The 13,923-nt window shown below is 47.4% G+C and overlaps 1 protein-coding gene across 1 annotated transcript in view; it reads right to left on the reverse strand.

The window, feature by feature from the left end:
- KCP (kielin cysteine rich BMP regulator) overlaps nucleotides 1–13,923 on the reverse strand; it is a 60,429-nt gene that overhangs the window by 20,219 nt on the left and 26,287 nt on the right. Inside the window, exons 13-26 of the mRNA XM_070947919.1 lie at nucleotides 13,804–13,889; nucleotides 12,229–12,322; nucleotides 9,258–9,410; nucleotides 8,386–8,492; nucleotides 7,783–7,876; nucleotides 6,885–7,058; nucleotides 5,572–5,654; nucleotides 5,281–5,374; nucleotides 4,982–5,164; nucleotides 3,934–4,104; nucleotides 2,792–3,000; nucleotides 2,532–2,621; nucleotides 889–979; nucleotides 510–592 (exon numbers count right to left, since the gene is read on the reverse strand). Of these exons, the coding sequence (XP_070804020.1) occupies nucleotides 510–592; nucleotides 889–979; nucleotides 2,532–2,621; nucleotides 2,792–3,000; nucleotides 3,934–4,104; nucleotides 4,982–5,164; nucleotides 5,281–5,374; nucleotides 5,572–5,654; nucleotides 6,885–7,058; nucleotides 7,783–7,876; nucleotides 8,386–8,492; nucleotides 9,258–9,410; nucleotides 12,229–12,322; nucleotides 13,804–13,889 (1,712 nt within the window). The remainder of the gene's footprint in view (nucleotides 1–509; nucleotides 593–888; nucleotides 980–2,531; nucleotides 2,622–2,791; nucleotides 3,001–3,933; nucleotides 4,105–4,981; nucleotides 5,165–5,280; nucleotides 5,375–5,571; nucleotides 5,655–6,884; nucleotides 7,059–7,782; nucleotides 7,877–8,385; nucleotides 8,493–9,257; nucleotides 9,411–12,228; nucleotides 12,323–13,803; nucleotides 13,890–13,923) is intronic.

Here is a 13,923-nt window from a genome sequence, read left to right on the forward strand (position 1 = left end):
TTTTTTACAACCTATTCGCCCGAATAGGTTGTAAAAAAATGTTTTAAAAAGGAAACAAAAAAAAAAAAAAGTTGGCCACGCCCACCCAGTCTCATTACCCCTCCCCCCACATAACCTGTAGTAACAAATTTTACATTTCACCACTGGTTTCTCGGTCATCTGGATCAGGGGTCTCCAACCTTGGCAACTTTAAGACTTGTGGACTCCCAGTTGGCCGAAAACTGATGCTTACAATTTTTGGCAAAAACTGTGCCATTGAAACAATGGCTTCGTTTAATGACCCCAAGGTTTACTTAACGACTGCAACGTTAGCACAATGGATTGCTGAGTTTGCATAAGACCCCATTGCAAAAAAAAAAATTGTAAAATTGAGTCTTAAAATTGCAGTGTCATAAAATGGATCACTTCAGGTTCCATTATGGTCGTAACTTGAGGACTAACTGTGGTTTGTGCCCCCCCATCTCCAGTCGCAATGACTCAGCCCCCTCTCCCCCCCCCCGGTTACTGACCAGGCATTGGCATTCCTCGCAGGGCTGGTGTGGGGAAGCAAAACTCTCTCCATCTCCGTAGTCTTGGCCCCGGAACCTGCAGCCTGGAAGGGAGAAAAGAGGCCACTCAGAGTCGGAGCAAAGAAATCCCTTCTGGCCCTTTAAGAAGCTGGGAGGGCGGGGAATTCTGGGAGTTGAAGTCATGATTGTACTTTGTTCCTTTGTTTGTTTTTGTTTTTTTCTGCCACAAATTTTAAAGCAATCTATAAGGGAGGGAGTGAATGAGTGAATGAATGAATGAATGAAGCAATCAATCAATCAATCAATCAATCGAGTGAGTGAATGAGTGAATGTGTAGCCCTGCAGATAAAGGGTAGTAGCATCTTTTGAAATCACTCACCCTGGCACAGGGGACAGGTGCATGGGCCGGGCACCGGATGGGCACAGCTGACTGGCGTGCAAAGTTTCTTCATACAATGAATCGAGCCCGCCTGCGGAAAGAGGAAGAGGAAAGGGAAGAAGGAGGAGGAGGAGAGAGAGAGAGAAAGAGAGAGAAAGAGAATGAGAGAGATAGAATGAAAGAGAGAATGTGTGTTTGTGAGATAGAGGGAGAATGAGAGAGAATGCGAGAGAAAATGAGAAAGAATGAGAGAGAGAGAGAATGAGAGAAAGAATGTGTGTGTGTATGTGAGAGAGAGAGAGAAAGAGAAGAGGAGAGAAGAGAAGAGGAAGAGAAAGAGAAGAGATGAGAAGAGGAAGAGAAGAGATGAAAAGAGAAAGAGAAAGAGAAGAGAAGAGGAGAGAAGAGAAGAGGAAGAGAGAGAGAGAGAAAGAGAGAGAAAGAGAGAGAGAGAATGAGAGAGATAGAATGAAAGAGAGGGAATGAGAGAGAGAATGTGTGTGTGTGTGAGATAGAGAGAATGAGAGAGAATGTGAGAAAATGAGAAAGAATGAGAGAGCGAATGAGAAAAAGAATGTGTGTGTGTGAGAGAGAGGGGGAAAGAGAAGAGAAAGAGAAGAGAAGAGGAGAGGAGAGGAGAGGAGAGGAGAGGAGAGGAGAGAGAAGAGAAGAGAAGAGAAGAGAAGAGAAGAGAATGCTTTATTGGCCATGGTGTTCACATAACCACCACAGAATTTGTTTAATGACCGTGCTCATTTTATGACCGAGGCTGGCCCCGTGTATGTCTGCGTGTGCGTACACCAGATTCCAGCCGTTTGTGCAACGGGCAACTGTCCGTGTCTTTATTGCACCCCCCGGGCAGCGTGAAATGTTTCCGGTTTTTCTTCCTTGTGCTTATTTTGGCCGCAGGATGCCCGGTGGGTGCCAGAAGCCGCCGGGCAGGGAATGACTCCAGGCTTCCAAGGAAAATAGTGACTCTTGCCTGCAGCCCTGGTTTTTTCAAATGCGGCAACTTTTAAGAGGGGTGGACTTCAATTCCCAGAAGCCCACCCCTCTTAAAAGTTGCCACGTTTGGAAAAAGACAGATTTACATGATGTATAAAAAGAGCAGGCTTTGGTTTTCTTTCTTTCTTTCTTTCTTTCTTTCTTTCTTTCTTTCTTTCTTTCTTTCTTTCTTTCTTTCTTTCTTTCTTTCTTTCTCTGCCTCTTCCTCTTTCTTTCTTTCCATTCTCCTCCCTCCCTCTTTCTTTCTCCTCTCTTTCTTTTTTCTTTCCTTCTTCCTTTCTCTTCATCTTTCTCTCTCTTTCTCTCCAGTCTCTCCTTCCTTCCTTCTTTTTCTTTTTTCCCTTCATTCTTCCTCTCCATTCTCTTCCCTCCCTCCCTCCCTTCTCTTTCCTTCCTTCCTTCTGTCTTTCTCTGCCTCTTCCTCTTTCTTTCTTTCCATTCTCCTCCCTCCTTCTTTCTTCTCTTTCTACTTTCCTTCCTTCTTCCTTTCTCTCTCTTTCTCTCCTTCCTTCCTTCCTTTTCTTTTTTCTCTTCATTCTTCCTCTCCATTCTCTTCCCTCCCTCCCTCCCTCCCTGCTTCCTTCCTTCCTTCCTTTCTCTTTCTTTCCCCACCTGCTCCTGGCGGCTGCCATTCTCACCTGACAGGTGCACTCCGAGCAGAGAGGGTCTCCTGGATCAGGAACGGCTTGGCCATTGGCAACAGTGACCCCATGGAAGGCGCAGTCTATCTGGCGAGAGGAAGAGGAGTTAGTGGAGGCTCACTGGAGCCTTGGGCTCAGCTGCCAAGGGGGTGGGCACCCAGTAGCTGGTTGAGGGTGGGTTGTGAGGACAGCCAACCCCGAAGATCAGTGAGGTCATTGCCCACCCCCTTTTCCTTGTGGCCAATCACGCTTCCCACCTTCTCCTGCCCTCCCATCCCTCGGACCTCACCATGGCACGTAGGGCAGCATTGGCTGGGCATCCGGAGAGGATGGCTGCAGGGCGCTTGGAAACAGGGCTTCCTCGTGCAGGTGACGAAGCCGCCCAGGCAGGAGCAGAGGCCACAGGTGTCCTGGGGGTCCGGGAACTCCTGCCCGCTCAGGTAGCGCTGGGAGACGTATTCGCACCCTTGGGACAGCGAGAGAAGAGGAGGTTGCAGGAGGGGCCCCGAAACTCACCCGGTGAGTCTTCCTCGGAGGTTGCGGCAGTGAGGAGGGCAGAGACGGAGGGTCCCAGAAGGCCTCTTCTGCTCCGATGAGGAGGAGGGCTATTTGAAGGACCAACTCTGCCCTCTTACATCCTCCTGGCCCACCAAGATGAGGAGGCAGGAGCTGGTATGGGTCCCCTTCTTCTTCAGGAGCAGCCGTGGTCAAGACGTATTTGCACAACTACAAGTTGTGCACCGGTTACACCCATTCCTGGAGCAATGTGCCCTTCTGACAGGCAGTCACTCATCGATCACCTCCCGTCTCCTGGTGATTGGCCCAAAGTCACCCAGCCGGCTTTCATGCCTAAGGTGGGACTAGAACTCACAGCCTCCTGGTTATTGAGCCAAAGTCAACAAGCTAGCTTTCATGCCTAAGGTGGGACTAGAACTCCCAGTCTCCTGGTGAATGGCTCAATGTCACCCAGCCGGCTTTCATGCCTAAGGTGGAACTAGAACTCACTGTCTCCTGGTGATTGGACCAAAGTCACCCAACCAGCGTTCATGTCTAAAGCAGGACTAGAATTCACCGTCTCCTGGTGATTGGTCAAAAATCACCCAGCTGCCTTTCATGCCTAAGGCAGAACTAGAACTCACCATCTCCTGCTCTCCCACTTTCTACCTGGTGCCTTAACTGCTCAACCAAACTGATTTGGGAGGTCCAGCCAAAAGTCCCACTGAATTGTCAGGATTGGAAAACGTGTCCCGGTGGGGTTGTGCCCCCCCCCCGCACGTGTTCCAGCCAGGCTCTACTGGACAGTCAGATCATTTCGCTGCTTCTGGATTTTGACTTTTCCCCAGGCAAGACTCCTTCCTTGGAGGCAGCACCCCCCCTGGACCCCCGACCTCCCACTTACCTTCACAGCTCTTGCAGCAGGGCCCGGGCACCGGGAACGGGCACTCGGCCGCAGGGCAGGCCTTGGTCTTGCAAACCACGCCCCCTTCCCAGCAGGAGCAGAGGCGGCAGGGGTCTTGGGGGTCCACAAACTGCTCCCCGTTGGGCAGCTCCTTGCCCTGGTAAAGGCAGCCTGGAAGCGGAGGGGGCAGAGAAGAGCCGGTGAGCAGTTTGGAGAACCGGCAAATACCACCTCTGGCTGGCCCCAGAGTGGGGTGGGAATGGAGATTTTGCAGTGTCCTTCTCCTGGAGTGGGGAGGGAATGGGGCTTTTGCAGTGTCCTTCTCCTGGAGTGGGGAGGGAATGGGGCTTTTGCAATATCCTTCTCCTGGAGTGGGGAGGGAATGGGGATTTTGCAGTGTCCTTCTCCTGGAGTGGGGAGGGAATGGGGCTTTTGCAGTATCCTTCTGGAGTGGGGAGGGAATGGGGCTTTTGCAGTATCCTTCTCCTGGAGTGGGGAGGGAATGGGGATTTTGCAGTATCCTTCCCAGAGGTGGGTTTCAGCAGGTTCTGACCAGTTCTGGAGAACCGGTAACGGAAATTTTGAGTAGTTCGGAGAACCGGTAAATACCATCTCTGACTGGCCTCGCCCCCATCTATTCTCTGCCTCCCGAGTCCCAGCTGATCAGGAGGAAGTGGAGATTTTACAGTATCCTTCCCCTGGAGTGGGGTGGGAATGGAGATTTTGCAGTATCCTTCCCCTGCCACGCCCACCAAGCCACACCCACCAAGCTAGGCCACACCCACCAAGCCACGCCCACAGAACCGGTAGTAAAAAAAAATTGGATTTCACCACTGCACAAGAGGCCAACTGCACCCAACTGGCATGAGAGCAACGGCTGGCAGCCGAGCCCAGCCGCGTTTGGGGCAGAGGGAGAGACGAAAGGCCACGATGTGGGGTGCAACCCTCTTGGGGTCCCTTGCTTGAAGTTGACTGAGTGAGCCCACTACCCCCTGCCCAGGGCTGGGACTCCAGGGGTGGGCGAGGGCGAGCAGAGGCTGCCCGTTACCATCACAGGAGCGGCAACATCCCTGCTGCAGCGGGTGTGAGCACAGGACCGGTGCGCAGGGCTGGCGCTGGCACGTGATGGTACTGTTGGCACAAACGCAGGTGCGGCACTTCTCCGAGGGGTCGTAGAACCGTTCCAGGTGCTTGTAGGAGACCCCCAAGTAGAGGCAGCCGGCCGGAGGGGCTATAAAAAAGGGGAGGGGGCTGTTCAGAGGCGTGGCGTGCTCTCCTTGGGCGTGGCTGCCCTCCCTGTCGAAACCCAGCCCATTGTAGCGTGAGGCGCTCAAGAGGGGGTCCTACCTGGACATTGGGGGCAGCACTCTTGGGGTCTCACGGTGGGCTCGGGGCAGAGCAGAGGTGGGCATCGACGGGAGAGGCACTGCACATGGCCATTCTGCCATAGGGAGGGAGGGAGGGAGGGAAGGGAATCGTGCTGGCATTCTTCTTGATTCAACAGGCACCCTTGAGGTCATGTAGTCCACCCCCCTCCGCCCCAGAAGCGATCCACCCTATTTTCCTCTGAACTGCTCTATGGCGGTCGGTCGGGGGGGAAGGGGCTGCCAGCTTCTCCTGCCACTGCTGGGCACTCACAATGCAGTGACACTGCCGGCAGCTGTCGGTGGGGTGGGGGAACTCTGCTCCGTTGGGGTACTCCTTTCCGGTGTAGCTGCAGCCTGGATAGAAAATGCCAGAATAAGAGAGTTGGAAGGGACCTCGGAGGTCTTCTAGTCCAACCTTCAGCCCCGCTCGAGCAGGAAACTCTATACCCGTGATGGCAAACCTTCGAGTATCCAGTGCCCCGGCGTGTGCACACAGATGCACGCATATGAGTTCTGGTTTGGGCACTTGGTGCCGAAAAGGTGCACTGCTCTATACCATTTCAGACAAATCAGATGTATTATTTTTGCAAACCGGGGGTATTTTGGGGTGGGGGGGATATTCCAGGGCAGGCACATGAGTGATGAGTTGGCCTAGAGGTGGAGTTCTCACCTCACAATCAGGAGGCTGTGAGTTCGATCCTAGGTAGAGGCAGATATTTCTCTTTCGGGGCACAATGAGAATAGATCTGCTGAACAAAACTCCACATTGGTGACAGGAAGGGCATCCGGCCAGTAAACACTCCAGCTCCATTTGGTTGCCCACATTCCACCCCACAAGGGATTATGGAGGTCATTAAAAGAGAATGATTCCAGGGCAGGCACATGAATGGGAAATGGGGGAGCTTCAACACTCTGCACATGCTCTGCTGCCTTCTCGGGGGCTCTCAGAGAGCACTTAACACCCGCGATTTCCGCTACCGGTTTGGGTGAACCGGTCCGAACCGATTCAATGCCACCTCTGACCACATTACACAAAAGATGCCGAGACTTTGGAAAAAGTGCAAAGAAGAGCAAGTAAGATGATTAAAGGCTTGGAAACTAAAACATATGAGGAACGATTGCAGGGTATAACTAGTCTAGAGAAAAGAAGGACTCGGGGGGACAGGATAGCAGTCTTCTAATATTTGAGGGGCTGCCACCAAGAGGAGGGGGGTCAGCCTCTTCTCCAAAGCACCAGAAGGCAGGAGAAGAAGCAACGGATGGAAACTAATCAAGGAGAGAAGCAACCTGGAATTAAGGAGAAACTTCCTAAGAGTGAGGACAATTAACCAGTGGAACAACTTGCCACCAGAAGTTATGGGTGCTCCAACAATGGAGGTTTTTAAGAAGAGACTGGACAGCCATTTGTCTGACATGCTATAGATCTCCCGCTTGGAGCAGGGGGCTGGACTAGAAGACCTCCAAGGTCCCTTCCAGCTCTATTCTGATTGATTAAATCTCCACCTCAGTCCGGGGTTTATTGGGCGTTACACACAGGGCAGGACCGGTTTTCTGGGGTAACCCCTTGAGGTGCTGCCATCTTACCGTTGCAGTTGTTTTGGCAACAGGAGCCCGGCAAGGGGTGGGCGCAGAGGGGAGCCACGCACTTCCGCGGGGTGCAGACCAGCTCTCCCCCACTGCAGATGCAAGACTGGCACGGATCCAGCGGGTTGGGGACCTCCTCCCCATCGGGCACCAGCTGGTTGTCCTGCAGGCAGCCTAGTGGAGGGAGGGAGGGAGGAGAGGAAGTCACTTAACATTCAAATGCAAACCGCTAGTCGTCTCTCCCCCCCCCCAGTTATTATTTTTATGTATTGGTTTATTACATTTATAGGCTTGCCCAACTTGCTGCCCCAGATGGCTCTGGGCAGTTTACAAAATAGTAAGCAATAGAACTATAAAAACCATTATCAATATAAAAAGAAATTAAAGTTACAGAGGATTACAAGCAATCTCTAAAAATGTGGATTTGAAGCAGAGCAGGGCCCCCCAATGCCTGCCTGCCTGCCTTCCTTCCTTCCTTCCTTCCTTCCCCCTCCCTCCCTCTTTCTCTCTGTCTCTCTCTTTCTTTCTATTCCACCCTCCCTTTCTCCTTCCTTCTCCCCCTTCCTTCCTTCTCCCTCCCTCCCTCTTTCCTTTCTTTCTTTCTTTCTTTTCCTCCCTCTCTTTCTCCTTCCTTCTCCCCCTTCCTTCCTCCTCCTCCCTCCCTCCCTTTCTCTCTCTCTCTTTCTTTCTATTCCTCCCTCCCTCCTTCCTTCACTCTCCCCTTCCTTCCTTCCTTCCTTCCTTCTGTCCCTCCATCCCTCTTTCTTCTTTCTTTCTTTCTATTCCTCCCTTCCTCCCTTTCTCCTTCCTTCTCCCTCTTCCTTCTTTCTTTCCTTCCTTCCTTCCTTCCAGAAAGAGAAAGCAAGAGGTGCCCCATCAATTCCCTTCAGTTACTCACTAGGGCAGGTGGGGCAGCAGGATCCAGGCCTCCGCTCTGGGTGGGGGCAAGTCACTGGTGGGCAAACAGTAGGTGAGCAGTGGACGGTGCCCCCCTGCAAGAGAGGACATAGACGGGGATTTAGATCTGAAGGAACCTTTGATTCTGCTTCTTCTCCATCTCCTCCTGCAGAAGCTCCAGTGGAGATAAACATCCTTTTATTGCTATTCTTCTTCTCACCTTTTCTACTACCTTCTCTTATTGGTATCATTATTATGACTATATTGTTTGTATGTACACTGAGAGTTTCTGTACGGGAGACAAATTCCTGGTGTATCCAATTCCATTCCATCCCATTCCCATCCCATTCTCTCTCCTATCCTATTCTACATTCCTTCTATTCTGTTCCGTTCCATTATTAAATTATGACGGTTCCTTTTATCTTTTTTGAAAGAAAAATTATCCCTTGCAAGAGTTTTGAGAGGAATTTGAGATCTCTAAAGGAACCAACGAAAGGATGATTGAGTTTGGGGTGGCAGCTTCAGGATTTGGGTTGCCAGGCAACTGAAAGTGGGCAGGAGAATTGGGGGGCATCATCCACGGGTCGGAGCTGATGGGTCTCACCTTGCACTGGCAGTTCTGGCAGGAATTGTCTGGATCGGCGAACTCTTGGCCGTGGCTGTAGAGGCGCTGGTTGTAGAGACACTGGTGGCATTGCGGGCAGCAGGAACCTTGGAGGAGGCACAGTGAAAGCTGCTAAGACCCCTGGCACGAGGGAAACCCTCGGGCCATGTTTAAATTTCTAACAGCTGAGCGCTCGTTGTCAGCGCTCGCCCGGCAGTGAGATAAAACTCGCCTTGGCAGTGAGATGGGCAGCATATAAATTTAATCAATAAAATAAATAAATAAAGCTGGGGGCCACTGAATGAGGGGAGAGAAGAGGGGCAGGGGGTTCATTAGAGTGTCTAAATATTGTTTAGTACAAGATTTCTTTAAAAAAAACAAACAAGTGTGCTCTTAGAAATCGAAATGCAAGTTCTGGATATCGTTTCATGCAAGATCTTTTTTAAATGAATGAGCTCATAGAAACTGAAACGCATGAGTATCTGGATATTGTTTCCTGCAGGAGGTTTTTTTAAAAAATGAATTAGAAATTGAAATGCAGGAACGTCTGAATTCCATTGTAGTATAAGATCTTTAAAAAAAAAAAAGAGTGCCCTCTTAGAAATTAAAATGCAAGAATGTCTGAATTTCATTTACGGTGAGATTTTGTAAAATGAATCTTTCTTTCTTCCTTCCTTCTCCAAAAATGTCATTTTTGTTTTCTTTAATATTAGCTTGATTTTTTTTCTGACGGCAACAGAATCTGGAGCAGGCTATTTGCCGGCACCCTAATTCTGCCAAGCCCTTTCATTTTCCTCTCGGTGCCTTCCTTCTACAGCCGGGTTCAATGCCACCGATCCCAGAGGTGAGGGCCCTGAGGTTTTGGCACTCACCGAGAAGCCGGGCTGGATGCTGGCAGGTGACAGGTGGGCACTGGAGGGCATGGCACACGGTCTCCCCCTGGTGGCAGGTGCAGACGCTGCAAGGGTCTCTCGCTGGTGCCCACTCGGTGCCGTCTTCAAATTCGAGGTCCTCGAAAACACAAACTGACAGTCACCAGCAAGAGAGGAGTTGGGTCAAACTGGGTTTCATCCTGGCCAGTCTGCAAAGCAGAATCCTGGATTCCTTTCACTCCCCATATTTTACAAGGCATTTGCAAATGAAATTTCCTGACAGTTAGAACAATTCATCGGTGGAACAACTTGCCTCCAGAAGTTATGGGGGCTCCAACAGTAGAAGTTTTTAAGAAGAGATTGGATGGCTACTTGTCTGAAATGGTATAGGGTCTCCTGCTTGAGGAGGGGGTTGGAGTAGAAGATGGTTCCTTTCTAACTCCTCCTCCTCCTTAGTCCAATTCTATTCTGTCCTGTCCTATCCTATCCTATCCTATCCTATCCTATCCTATCCTATCCTATCCTATCCTATCCTATCCTTCTAGTCTAGTCTAGTCTATTATTCTATTCTATTCTATTCTATTCTATTCTATTCTATTCTATTCTATTCTATTCTATTCTTCTCTTCTGTTCTATTCTATTCCTATTTTCTATTCTATTCTATTCTATTCTATTCTATTCTATTCTATTCTATTCTTTTCTTCTCTTCTGTTCTCTTCTATTCCTATTTTCTATTCTATTCTATTCTATTCTATTCTATTCTATTCTATTCTATTCTATTCTATTCTTCTGTTCTCTTCTATTCCTATTTTCTCTTCTCTTCTCTTCTCTTCTCTTCTCTTCTCTTCTCTTCTCTTCTCTTCTCTTCTCTCCTCTCCTCTCCTATTCTTCTCTTCTGTTCTATTCTATTCCTATTTTCTATTCTATTCTATTCTATTCTATTCTATTCTATTCTATTCTATTCTATTCTATTCTATTCTATTCTATTCTTCTGTTCTGTCCTGTCCTGTCCTGTCCTGTCCTGTCCTATTTTTCTAGTCTAGTCTATTATTCTATTCTATTCTATTCTATTCTATTCTATTCTATTCTATTCTATTCTATTCTATTCTATTCTTCTGTTCTCTTCTATTCCTATTTTCTATTCTATTCTATTCTATTCTATTCTATTCTATTCTATTCTATTCTATTCTATTCTTCTCTTCTGTTCTATTCTTCTGTCCTGTCCTGTCCTGTCCTGTCCTGTCCTGTCCTGTCCTGTCCTATTTTTCTAGTCTAGTCTATTATTCTATTCTATTCTATTCTATTCTATTCTATTCTATCCTATTCTATTCTATTCTATTCTTCTGTTCTGTTCTGTTCTGTTCTGTTCTGTTCTGTTCTGTCCTATCCTATCCTATCCTATTCTATTTTTCTAGTCTAGTCTAGTTTATTATTCTATTCTATTCTATTCTATTCTGTTCTGTTCTGTTCTATTCTATTCTATTCTTATTTTTTATTCTTTTATTCTATTCTATTCTGTTCTGTTCTGTTCTGTTCTGTTCTGTTCTATTCTTTTCTGTTCTGTCCTGTCCTGTCCTATCCTATCCTATTTTTCTATTCTATTCTATTCTATTCTATTCTATTCTATTCTATTCTATTCTATTCTATTCTATTCTATTCTATTCTATTCTATTCTATTCTTCTGTTCTGTCCTGTCCTGTCCTGTCCTGTCCTGTCCTATCCTATTCTATTTTTCTAGTCTAGTCTAGCTTATTATTCTATTCTATTCTATTCTATTCTATTCTATTCTGTTCTGTTCTGTTCTGTTCTGTTCTGTTCTGTTCTGTTCTATTCCTATTTTTTATTCTTTTATTCTATTCTATTCTATTCTATTCTATTCTATTCTATTCTATTCTATTCTATTCTATTCTATTCTATTCGGAATAGACACAAGGGCTGCATTGACACAAGGTTATCCTCAACTTACAACCATTCATTTAGTGACCATTCAAAGTTACGACAGCATTGTAAAAGGTGACTTGCAACCAGTTCTCGCATTTATGGTCACTAAATGAATAGTTGAAGTCGATCTGTATTATTTTTACAAATAACTCAGGGCGGCGAATGTATCCAACACACCTCCCTCCTCCTATTTTCCCCACAATATTTCACAGTCTTGAATAGCCATAGCCTCAAAGGACATGCCAAGCCATAGTTTGTTTGCTCACGCCAGCTGCATTTGCATGACAGTCTAAGCCACAAATCCTGGTTTATGATGCAGAATCTCCCCATTGGGAGCTAAATCCAAACCAAAACTACTACTCTGAGGTCCCTATCTAATTAACATATCTCGGATCAAAAATACAGGTAGTCCTCGACTTATGACCACAATTGAGCCCCACATTTCCATCGCGAAGCGAGACATTTGTTAAGTGCATTTTGCCCCATTTTAGGACCTTTCTTGCCAGAGTTGTTAAGTGAATCCCTGCAGTTCTTAAGTTAGTAGCCTGGTTGTTAAGTGAATCTGGCTTCCCCATTGACTTTTGTCGGTCAGAAGGTTGCAAAAAGGGATCATGTGACACACACACACACCCGGACAATACAACGGTCATAAATATGAGCCAGTTGCCAAGCATCCCAATTTTGATCCGGTGACCATGGGAATGCTGCAACGGTCATAAGTGTGAAAAACGGCCGTAAGTCGCTTTTTTTAGTGCTGTTGTAACTTCAAACGGCACCTAAACGAACTGTTGTAACTCGAGGACTACCTGTAATATGAAAAGGATTGAGTAGCCCTTTGGGGTTCATTAACCCCATTCCAGGTGCCCTGGAGACGACTCAAACAAGTGAGCCAAGTTGCGGGCTGCAAACTTCCAAGATGTCACTAGTCCAATCTGAGCTGGCGGGGCCCACTCAGCTTCCACGTGGGGAAATGAGCAGCAAACTGGACAAGGGGTCTCCTCCCCATTCCCAGTTCTTCTTCGATGGTCACCTGTGCACACTGGACAGCAGCGTTTGGGGTCTCGGAGGGGCCGGGCGCATGGCGGTGGGGGGCAGAGTTCTTCCTGGCATCGGACATGCCCATCCTGAGTGAAGAAAAGAAAGGGAAGTGAATTTCTCAGCCACTCAGCAAAATTAAGAGGGGTGGGCTTCAACTCCCAGAATTCCCCAGCCGGCTCGGCGGTTTCAGAATGGGTGAACTTCAACTCCCAGGCGTCAAAAAAAGATGTGGAGACTCTGGAAAGAGTGCAGAGAAGAGCAACAAAGAGGATTTTAGGGGACTGGAGGATAAAACATCCGAAGAACGGTTGCAGGAACTGGGCATGGCTAGTCTAGTGAAGAGAAGGACGAGGGGAGACATAAGAGCCTAGGTGGCGCGGCAGACTAAAGCACTGTTAAGTAACACCAGCTGCCTGCAATTACTGCGAGTTCGAATCTCACCAGGCTCAAGGTTGACTCAGCCTTCCGTCCTTCCGAGGTAGGTAAAATGAGGACCCGGATTGTGGGGGCAATAAGGTGACTTTGTATAAAAAAAGAACACCGCTTAGGGGGGCCCGAAAGCCCTACTAAGCAGGTATATACAAAAGTATGAAGGCTATTGCTTAATGCATTGTAAGCCGCCCTGAGTTTCCAGAGAAGGGCGGCATATAAATCGAACCAATAAATAAATAAATCGAACCAATAAATAATAGCAGAGTTCTGATATTTGAGGGGCTGCCACAAAGAAGAGGGAGTCAAGCTATTCTCCAAAGCACCCGAAGGCAGGAGAAGAAGCAATGGATGGAAATTAATAATTAAGGAGAGAAACAACCTGGAATTAAGGAGAAACTTCCTGCCAGAGAGAACAATTAACCAGTGGAACAGCTTGCCACCAGAAATAATAATAATAATAATAATAATAATAATAATAATAATAATAATAATAATAATAATAGTAGTAGTAACTTTAATGTCATTGTATGTGTATACACAGTATACCCATTCAATGAAATTCACTTAACACCCAAAGACCAGATCCAACACACATAACAATCCCCAAACACACTCCCACCTACCACAATTCCCCACCCCTAAACCACCCAAACATCCACACAACAGACCAAATAAGTAAGTAAGTAAGTAAGTAAGTAAGTAAGTGAAAGAAAGAAAGAAAGAAAGAAAGAAAGAAAGAAAGAAAGAAAGAAAGAAAGAAAGACAAAAGTCCCTTCTAAGTCTGTTATTCTGTTATCCTTAGATAGTTCAAATAAAATAGAGAGGCCCTCCGAGGTCTTCTAGTCTAACCCTCTGCTCAAGCAGGAGAACCTCTACTATTTCAGACAAGTGGCTATCCAATCTCTTCTTAAAAAGCTTCCAGTGATGAAGCACCCCCAATGTCTGGTGGCATGCTGTTCCACTGGTCAATTGTTCTCACTGTTAGGAAGTTTCTTCTTAATTCCAGGTTGATTAGCTTCTTGTCCTGGGTTCTGGTGCTTTGGAAAATAAAGTTGAATGATTGAATTCTGAATTCTGGTCTCATGATTCGGCCTCCCGCCTGGACCGACCGGTTCACCCATCATGCCCTACTCACCAGGCACTGGCATTGCAGGCAGGGGCCTCCCGCGGCAGGCAAGAACCTCTCTCTGTCCTGGTACAACCGTCCTTCAAATTCACAGGCTTGCAAAGGAGATTCAGGAAGGGAAAAGAGAAA

The sequence above is a fragment of the Pituophis catenifer genome, unplaced genomic scaffold, assembly GCF_029215685.1.
Source record: "Pituophis catenifer annectens isolate HBS135680 unplaced genomic scaffold, rPitCat1.0.hap2 SCAF_7, whole genome shotgun sequence".
Lineage (NCBI taxonomy): Eukaryota > Metazoa > Chordata > Lepidosauria > Squamata > Colubridae > Pituophis > Pituophis catenifer.